The sequence below is a fragment of the Solanum stenotomum genome, unplaced genomic scaffold (assembly GCF_019186545.1).
Source record: "Solanum stenotomum isolate F172 unplaced genomic scaffold, ASM1918654v1 scaffold25311, whole genome shotgun sequence".
Lineage (NCBI taxonomy): Eukaryota > Viridiplantae > Streptophyta > Magnoliopsida > Solanales > Solanaceae > Solanum > Solanum stenotomum.
Genome location: NW_026028480.1, coordinates 300094 through 311060, shown reverse-complemented (window position 1 = coordinate 311060; position 10967 = coordinate 300094). Strand labels below are relative to the sequence as shown.

At 32.0% G+C, this 10967-nt stretch overlaps 2 protein-coding genes across 3 annotated transcripts in view; both read left to right on the top strand.

Moving 5' to 3' along the window:
* The first annotated feature begins 985 nt into the window (after positions 1-985).
* Positions 986-2522, top strand: LOC125851412 (uncharacterized). Its single transcript, XM_049531211.1, has 2 exons — positions 986-1094; positions 1666-2522. The coding sequence occupies exons 1-2, from the start codon at positions 986-988 to the stop codon at positions 2520-2522; spliced, it is 966 nt and encodes a 321-aa protein (XP_049387168.1).
* Positions 2523-4219: 1697 nt separating this feature from the next.
* The window catches only part of LOC125851383 (uncharacterized), a 12766-nt gene continuing 6018 nt past the window's right edge, over positions 4220-10967 (top strand). The window contains exon 1 of one of the 2 annotated variants that reach the window (XR_007444905.1): positions 4220-4303. Coding sequence is in view for 1 of the 2 variants with exons in the window: in XM_049531182.1 (XP_049387139.1) it covers positions 4244-4303 (60 nt within the window). In the remaining variant the exon portion in view is untranslated. The remainder of the gene's footprint in view (positions 4304-10967) is intronic. The other variant, XM_049531182.1, reaches the window with a different exon arrangement.

The following is a 10967-nucleotide window of genomic DNA, read 5'->3' as shown; positions in this document are numbered from 1 at the left end:
AAGGAGTAATAAAATCAACGGAAAAAAATCACAACGTATTCCTTCGTAAGTGATTAGAACAACAAAATCCGACTCAATAATAACATATTTGTGCCAACTCAAATTCTGACAAGACGTCTATAGAAAATTTTCTATTTAGTGATTAGAACCATAAAAGAAAATATGGTCCAGTGTTTCAATGTCAAAGTGCTACTCTTTAAAAGTCGAAATTTAGAAATTAAAGGTATCTTAATGTGCCATATGTTTAATTAGGCTAATAGGAGTTTGTTCTTGGTCTTTCTCATAGACAGGGGCGGACGTAGAATATCGATATCAGATTCATCTGATTTCAGTAATTTCAATGCAAATTGTAAATTGAATTGGATGTTTCATTTCGGCTATTTCCTACCTTACCCTTTCAATTAATTCAGAAAATACAAACAACAAATATAAACTCAGGGTTCACTCGACGAGTTAGTTTAAGTTGGATATAAATCACATCCTACACCAACTCCATTTAGGAGCCTGACATCCTCTATAACGGACAAGTTTATTTAGGAATCAATTTTTCATGTTATGTGCTATATAGCAATCAAAACGTATTCAGATAAACAATGTTGTTAGAGACAAGTTTTTACTGGAATATGAAACTTCTAGTTAGTAAATCAAGACATTTATAACATTTTTGGATACTAAAAGACACTACCTCTGTTAGAGCATATATTACAATAATATACTATAAATTAAATATAGTAAATTGAAACAGCATGATCGGTTTAATTCTTAACCATATATAATTATTATACGTTGCCATATATAGCTAATTAGGAATATGCAATATATAGTTATTTCATTTAGTCTAATCTGTCAACTTAATTAATAACTAGCGGGACTCTACTAATACAAAATTTCAAATTGATCAATACTATAAATAGAGGCAAAATGTTCATTAGTTTTCTGCAATTATCATAATTCAAGTAGTTGTTATATTTAAACAAAAAAAATAATGGGATCGAAGGCATTTTTGCTAATTGTTTTGGCTATTTTTCTTGTGACAACATCAGAGGTTGCAGCTAGGAAGTTGGCTCAGAGTTCCATCACATCCTTGAAAAAGGGTAAGCTCCCTACGTCCTATTTTATGTAAAGGTGTTACAGTTTGAAAAGTCAAATTATTTGTCTCATAAATTTTCTGAGAAATATTTGAATTGTTATCTAAATTGACTCGTGATACTTTTCCTTTAACTAAGACCTTAATTTCGTAAATTGAATTGTTCCATTCCCTCCTTAATAAAAGCCTAAATTACCCAACCTTTAGTAACTTAGCCAAGCGTGATTCGTCGAAAGTCAATTTGTCTATAAGTTGCACAAAAGCACATGAAAGTATGCCATACGCAAGTAATTTGGTGGGTGAATGACCCGGCCACCGTTTTAATTACTTGGATCATTTTGATTCTTCTAAATTTAGTTCATTTAAAAATTGGGGGCGTATGATAAATATAGGGCCTGAGTTAATCTATGAAAAAACCTTGCAAAAATAATATTTAAAAAAATATATATATTTAATATGTTATATATAGTTTTTTAATAAAGAAGAATTTTCTTTAATAATTTTGTTTGTTATTACAAAAATTATAAGAATTGGAGGAGGACATTAACATGCATGTATGTGTATGATATCTGGTGCAGGAGAGGCAAGTGAGACAAATGACGCCAAATTTTTCGGAGGAGGACTTCCGGGATTTGGGGGAGGTTTTCCGGGAATTGGTGGACTTCCCGGAATCGGAGGAGGACTTCCAAAAATTGGAGGACTTCCAACAATAGGAGGACTTCCCGGAATAGGAGGGCTTCCTGGAATCGGAGGAGGATTTCCAAAAATTGGAGGACTTCCAAAAATAGGAGGAGGACTTCCCGGAATCGGAGAACTTCCAAAAATTGGAGGACTTCCAACAATAGGAGGAGGAGGACTTCCCGGAATCGGAGGACTTCCTGGGATAGGAGGACCCTCAGGAATTGGTGGAGGAGGACTTTCGGGAATTGGAGGACTTCCCGGAATCGGAGGACTTCCAGGACTAGGAGGACTTCCAGAAATTGGAGGAGGAGGAGTTCCCAAAATCGGAGGACCTCCAGGAATTGGAGGAGGAGGATCTCCAGGAATAGGAGGAGGAAAAGGTGGACTTCCAGGATTTGGAGGACTTCCTGGAATCGGAGGACTTCCAAAAATCGGAGGACCTTCAGGAATTGGAGGACTCCCCAAAATCGGAGGACCTTCGGGAATTGGAGGAGGAGGACTTCCTAAAATTGGAGGACCTCCGGGAATAGGAGGAGGAAAAGGAGGACTTCCAGGATTTGGAGGACTGCCTGGAATCGGAGGACCTTCAGTAATTGGAGGACTCCCCAAAATCGGAGGACCTTCGGGAATTGGAGGAGGAGGACCTCCAGGAATAGTAGGAGGAAAAGGAGGACTTCCAGGATTTGGAGGAATCGGAGGACTTCCAGGAATTGGAGGAAAAGGAGGACTTTTCAAAACCGAAAGACTTCCTTGATCTAATTAATTAATTACTAAAGAATATCTATGAAGAATATCCATTGTGGTTATATATATATATATATATGTATGTATATAGTGTTTTAGTAGGTAATAGTTTTGTTGTTGAAAGTATGAATAAATGTATACCACAAAAGGTTGTGTTGGAGTGATAAGTAATTTTTTATTCTTAATTAGACGTTTCAGACCTGGGTATGCATGTAATCACCTTTGATAGGTAGCACTTTACATTCAATGTGTAACTTTATCTATATGAATTCGAACAATNATATTGTTTTAGTAGGTAATAGTTTTGTTGTTGAAAGTATGAATAAATGTATACCACAAAAGGTTGTGTTGGAGTGATAAGTAATTTTTATTCTTAATTAGATGTTTCAGACCTGGATATGCATGTAATCACCTTTGATAGGAAGCACTTTACCTTCAATGTGTAACTTTATCCATATGAATTCGAATAATTTAGACTCTAATACGGATATCAAACACCAGATAGAAAAAAAGTGTGAATAAATGTATGGCATTCGTTTACTATGGACGAATGATTATCATATCGTGTTTCTTTATATAAATAATAATTAAATAATATCAGAAAACTTATTACAAGTAATTATCAACCAATTATTTTATGAAATTTATAATTCTTTAAAATAAAATTGTTGACTGCACCAACCAGTTTATCGATCAATCAATTATTTTTAATGAGTTAACCAGAGTTTTAACCAAGAAAACTGGTTCTGAATATTATTCTTTATTTAAAAAAAAACAGGTTGGATCTATTCGTTCATGAAACAATAAATTTTGCGGTTCGATTTACCCTATAGTAACAAGTATTTTCCCGAATTTTGACGCTAAAATAATCGACTGATATTTGTTGGTTCCTTCATAAACTCAAATTTTACCAAATACATTTTGAAAAGTATGTCACGTACCATATGTTTAATTTAGTCTAATAAGAGTTTGTTCCATGTCTTTATCATAGACAGGGGAGGACACCGTACTAGATTTAGCTTAATTTAGTACTTTTGATATGGATGTAAATTTATGTATAAAATTGTATTAAAAAATAGTTAACAGTTAATAAAAATGAATTGGTATCTTTAAAAATATAATTGGTTCAATATTCTGAAAAATAGTAAAGAAAAACCACTTTCCGGTTAAAATTATTTTTTAGAAATAAGGTGAATTTATTGATATAAAAATAAGGTACGTAAGTGACTTTAGTTACTTTCACTAAGTTGGTAGAAATTTAATTTACTCCTATTATTCAGTTACGATTTACTACTTTAGTATTTTAATACGTACCATAAACTAAATTGGAATCAGTTTTTCAAGTTATGTTATATTATATGTTTTTTATAATAACATTGTGCTATAATAGTTTTAAAATATTATCTGAATTGTGAATAATGATAATGTTATAAAGAAGCTCGATAATTCAAGACGATTATAACATTTTGAATATAGCTAATTCTCAGCCATATATAATCATATAATTATAATTAGGAAAATACAATATATAATTATAATTAGTCTAATATATAATCTGCCAACTTAACTAATAACTAGTCTGGTACATACATATATAGTCTAACGATGCAACTTTTCAATTTTAGCTCACAAGAAGTTCAAATGATCAATACTATAAATAGAGGAAAAATGTTCATTAGTTTCATACAATTATCATAATTCAAGAAATAGTTATATTTAAGCAAAAATAATATGGGATTGAAGGCATTTTTACTAATTGTTTTGGCTATTTTTCTTGTGATAACATCAGAGGTTGAAGCTAGGAAGTTGCTTCAGAGTTCCATCACTCCGTCGGGAAATGGTATGATCTTTCCGATCGTATTTTATATAAAGGTGTTACTGTTTGAAAAGTTACTTTTTTTGTTTTAAATATTTTTGAAATTTTGGAGAAATAATTTCAGGACTTCCCGTGATCGGAGGATTACTTGGAGGAGGAGGATCAATTGCAGGCCTTCCCATAATCGGACCACTTATAGGAGGCCTATTTCCATGAATTGGAAGAGGACTTTTCAGAATCCAAAGAATTTCCGGAGCTAATTAATTAATTACTAAAGAATAATTATGGTGTCTACTTATATATTATGTCGTGTATTTTAGTAGGTAATAGTTTTGTTGTTGGAAGTATGAATAAATGTATACCACCAAGCAGTGAAGTGGTAACTAATCTTTTATCTTCAATTAGAGGTTCGAAACCTGGGCATGAAGTAACCTTTGATAGGGAGTAAATGTTTCTCTCTAAAGTGAAACTTCACCGTCAGATCCCAAAACGGATATCAAACCCAGGTAGGAAACCCAAATAAAACGTATGAATAAATGTATGATAAGTGGCCGTTCATTTACTATATGGATGGTCATCATGTCATGTTTCTTTGTATTATATTAATAATATAAATAAATTGAAGGGAAATAATATTAGAGAACTTACTTTCTATACGCCCCTTTTCGTTTACAAGTAATTGTCATTTGTCATCCAAATAGTTAAGCAAAAATCCAATTGAAGCTATTTTTTCCTTTGTATTTAATTATTTTGTTCCGTTTTACATAACATTCAATTTAACTTGAATTACTTTTTTTTTTAAAAAAATTCTCGTTCAATATCTAATATTCGTTTTGAGCCCCCCATAAAATTTAGACGTTTGCATGAAGAAAATTCATCGCGTAACTACAACGGAAATGAATAACATGATTTACAAGTGAATTGCTTATGAAAAATCGGTTCCGATATTGTATTAGCAACAAATTTAGTATATATATATCATTAGTTTAAAGAATTTTTGAACGATTTCTATATGCAAGTTCCATTAAAATATGGGAATTTTAATTATAAAAATAAATATATTATTCTTTATAACAAGTAAATATGGTCTAATGGACGTCACACATTCCCATTAATTTACCAAAAGAAGAGTCAAAAACATTTACAGTAAAACCTCTATAAATTAATATAGGTGGGACTGTGAAATTTTATTATTTTATATAGATATTATTTAATCAATAAGTTAATATTTATTAATTTAAAGAAGGATAAAGAATGGTTTGAGATTCAATTTATCTTACTAATTTATGTATCATATTTAAAAAAATATTATACATAAAGTACAACGAATACATCAAAGTCATTGTATCTTACTAATTTCAACCTTGTGATGCTGGGATAATAAGAGCTTTCAAGATGTATTATCGAACAAATTTTATCGTAGGATATTAGAAGGCTATGAAGTGGGACAAACTGATCCAACAAAGGTTAATGTTTTGGATGCTATCAATTTTGCAATCCCTGTTTGGGCAACAAATGTTCAGCAAGAAACAATAGCAAATTGTTTTCGACACTGTAAAATTCATTCGGGGGATGCAATCTCAGAGAATTTGAATAAACCTACTTGTGAAAGCGTCATTCATGAACTTGAGGTCATGATTAATGATCTTGGTTACCACAATAAAATGGATGTCAATAACCTGTTGGATTATCCGGGTGAATGTGATACATGTTCAGAGGTCCAGAGCTAAGAAGAAATTATGGATACCATCGGAAAAAGCAATGTTGATGATGAAGTTGAAGATGATACTATACCTTTGGAACTAGTTACGCTTAAGGAAACACTTATCGCATCTAGAACTCTTCACAATTTTATGGTGCAATTCGAAAAGACAACACCAGAGCTCTTGGATGCAATAAGAAAAGTTAGAGATGAGCTTTAACAAGATTTAAATTTTAAGAAAAAACAGAACACAATAGAATCATATTTCACTAAACTGTCTTAGATATATTTGTACTTTTAAAGAATTATTAATTTATAATATTAATGGGACCAAATATTTATATAGGGGTCTTCTGAAAATATATTATCTCATTATCTTATTGAAATTGGTGATTTTTTCCATTGGCCCAAGTCGGGATCGGAGAAAATATTATTTTAAAGAAATTATTAATTTATCGAGTATTAATTTATAGAGATTTTACTGTTGATAAAATATCTATTGGATTAAAATTTCTTATCTAAAATGACTCACATATCATTTATACAAAATATGACCATTGAGCCCCTATCTTTAACCAATAAAGTGCATAATCATTTTTTTTTTGAATAGTAATAATTAAAAAAACGCCAGAATCGGATCATTAGCCAACCTTCGATTAAAACGAGATATTACATAAAACTAGTAATTTCAAAGAGTCATAAAAATGGAAAAAAAGAGAACCGCAGTGAAGAGCTCCATGACTCAAATTTTTAAATTTGACTTATCATAAATGTGTATCGTTTCGAGTGAATAATATAAAAGTTCATATTTAAAATTTGGGACTTATCAAAAGAGATTTGAGCTGGATGTCCATTGAAATATATCACCGAAAAGCTTCCAAGTTCAAAGTTTGAAATTTGACTTGCAGCAACCTTGAATCATTTCGAGTGAATAATATATCAAAAGAATCAAAACATCGAGAGGAACTCATATCTAAAATTTGAGACTATTTGGAGGAGATTTGTGTTTGTCGGGATTGAAAAAAAATATACAGCTCATAAGAAAGATAAACCGCTGCAATGTACAAATATCATATAACAATGTATATACATTTATGATACGTGGGTATGTATCATATATGCACGGTTATACATAACTATTTATATAATATTGACACGTTATATTACTATTTATACAATATCAATATATTACGTAACTATTCATATAATATCAATATATTATATAATTATTTATACAATATCGATACATTACATATACATATATCCATTTTGTTTATTTTTTTGTATAAATGGTATATATGCTCTAGTTTTTGGACGGCAGGAGCATCAATATCCCAAAAGTATAACGAAGGGTATCTGCATGCCATTTACGATAGTTCAGGGGTATATTTTTCCTGTTTCCCTTTTTTTATTTATACTTTTAATCGCATTTTTGGGAAAAAATAACTAACAAAATTTGTGAAAAAGTTAAATTACCGACTATGCCGATTGATTTATCTATTATTTTTAATGATTTGATTTATCTATTATTTTTAATGATTTAACAGCAATTCTGACCAAGTCAATCGATTTTCTGAATATTATTTTTTGGAAAAATTATGTAAATGAGTCATAAAATGCAAAATAATTACATGTTCATACCCAAATCCAAAGTAATTCAAGAAATATCCATTCTCCCATAAATAAATACAACCCATACCCCCTTCATTAAGGCTGATAATTTTTGGATACTAAATCAATATCATATACTGTATCGGTATCATTAAGGTTGAGACTATGATAGTGTTTTTATGTTGAGTTTTTGTTCCTTGATCTACACGTTTATACAATAAATCAAATCCTTTAAAGAATATTTTTTGCACTTGAAATCTACTTTCAGTCTTCTGCGATGTCCGTACCTGGTTCCTTCACTGCATACATAGAACTTTTATTAAGTTGTTTCAGTAGATATGATAAGGGTCAAGTTTTATAGTAATCTTTTGTCACACTACCAAATATTTGTGACATTATTATTAATGTTTGTTATATTTGTCATTCATCAAAATTTCACATTCAACATAACTCAACAAATTATTGAGAGTCCAACTCAATAATAATATATTTGTGCCAACTCAAATTTTGATAAGACGTCTATCAATAAGTCTGAGTAACCTTATCAATAAGGTACTTTCCAAAGTCATTCATGGTATTAGTTTCGTATGAAGCTCAGCCCATTGTAAGGTGTTTATTAGGACAGATTTCAAGTTAAATTAGTGTTACATCTGATGTTATGTAAGTGTATAGTCAACGGGCCAGATTTACATTAGAGCTAACATAAAACATTCAAACGAACTGATTTACGATTCTTCAGCTTGGGTGTTGATTCCACAACGTTTGGTGAGAGCTTAGAGACCGCTAACATTGGAATCACCTCAGGGGACCAGTTTAAACCTTGAATTTGGTGTAAAGTTTAAAGATGAGTTTGAGCTAAAATTTGATGGCCATCAGATTGGAAATTTGGAGAGATACCACAAGCATTCCCTTATTGCCGCCTCAAATCTGCAGATGATTAATTCTGGCGAGCTACAACGGCTTCAAGCATAACATTTGGTCTTCACCATTGTAGTCTGTAGACCTCTGACTGTAGTAACTTTCATTTCTTTTTGGTGTCCTTTTTCTAACTTCAATGTCCAGTGTTTCAACGTCAAAGTGCTACTCTTTAAAAGTCGAAATTTAGAAATTAAAGGTATCTTAATGTGCCATATGTTTAATTAGGCTAATAGGAGTTTGTACCTGGTATTTCTCATAGACAGGGACGGACGGTAGAATATCGATATCAGAGTCATATGATTTCAATAATTTCAATGCAGAGTGTAAATTGAATTGGATGTTTCATTTCGGCTATTTCCTACCTTACCCTTTCAATTAATTCAGCAAATACAAACAACAAATATAAACTCAGGGTTCACTACATCAGTTAATTTCAGTCAGATATAAATTACATCTTACACCAACTCCAATTGGGAGCCTGACGATCTCTATAACAGACAAGTTTATTTAGGAACCAATTTTCCATAATATGTGATAAATAGCAATCGAAACGTATTCAGATAAAAAAATATTGTTACACAGAAGTTTTAACTGGAATATGAAACTTCATAGTTAGTAAATCAAGACATTTATAACATTTTTGGATACTAAAAGACGCTATCTCTGTTAGAGCATATATTACTATAATATATAAATTACATATAGTAAATTCAGACAGCATGATCTGTTTAATTCTTAACCATATATAATTGTTATACTTTGCCATAAATAGCTAATTAGAAAAATGCAATATAGTTATTTCATTTAGTCTAATTTGCCAACTTAACTAATAACTAGCGGACTCTACTAATGCAAAATTTCAAATTGATCAATACTATAAATAGAGGCAAAATGTTCATTAGTTTTCTACAATTATCATAATTCAAATAGTAGTTATATTTAAACAAAAAAAAAAAAATGGGATCGAAGGCATTTTTGCTAATTGTTTTGGCTATTTTTCTTTTGACAACATCAGAGGTCGCAGCTAGGAAGTTGGCTTAGAGTTCCATCACTTCCTTGAAAAAGGGTAAGCTCCCTACGTGGCATTTTATGTAAAGGTGTTACAGTTTGAAAAGCAAATCATTTTCTCTCATGAACTTTTTTTAAAATATTTTGAATCGTTATCTAAATAGACTCGTAATACTTTTCCTTTAATTAAGACCTTAATTTCATAAATTAAATTGTTCCATTCCCTCCTAAATAAAAGCCTAAATTATTTTGTTCATCTGAAAATGAAGTTGAACAGTAGTGATATACGTGTTTAGTAATTTTCAAGCGCTTAATTTCCACGGTCACACAAGTTTGAGTAGGTGAATTACCCAACCTTTTAGTAACTTAGCCAATCATAATTCGTCGAAAGTTGATTTGTCTATAAGTTGCACAAAATAATCCCATGAAAGTATGACATATGCAAGTAATTAGGTGGGTGAATGACCCACTGTTTTAATTTCTTAGATCATTTTGATTCATTTAAATTTAGTTCATTTAAAAATATAGGGCATAAGTTAATCTATGAAAAACCTTGCAAAAATAATATTTTTTTAAAAAATATGTAATATGTTATATATAGTTTTTTAATAAAGAAGATTTTTCTTTAATAATTTTGTTTGTTATTACAAATATATAGGAATTGGAGGAGGACATTAACATGTATGTGTATGATATCTGGTGCAGGAGAGGCAAGTGAGACAAATGACGCCAAATTTTTTGGCGGCGGACTTCCAGGATTTGGGGGAGGTTTTCCGGGAATTGGAGGACTTCCTGGAATTGGAGGACTTCCCGGAATCGGAGGGCTTCCTACAATCGGAGGAGGACTTTCCGAAATTGGAGGACCACCAACATTAGGAGGAGGAGGACTTCCCGGAATCGGAGGGCTTCCAAAAATTGGAGGATTTCCCGAAATCGGAGGACTTCCAACAATAGGAGGAGGAGGACTTCCTGGGATAGGAGGACCCTCAGGAATTGGTAGAGGAGGACTTCCTAGAATTGGAGGACTTCCTGGAATCGGAGCACTTCCCGGAATTGGAGGAGGAGGAGGAGTTCCCAAAATCGGAGGACTTTCGGGAATTGGAGGAGGAGGAGTTCCCAAAATCGGAGGACCTCCGGGAATTGGAGGAGGAGGACTTCCAAAAATCGGAGGACCTCCAGGAATTGGAGGACTCCCCAAAATCGGAGGACCTTCGGGAATAGGAGGAGGAGGACTTCCTAAAATTGGAGGACCTTCGGGAATAGGAGGAGGAAAAGGAGGACTTCCAGGATTTGGACTTCCTGGAATCGGAGGACTTCGGAGGAAAAGGAGGACTTTTCAAAACCGAAAGATTTCCTTGATCTAATTAATTAATTACTAAAAAATATCTATGAAGAATATC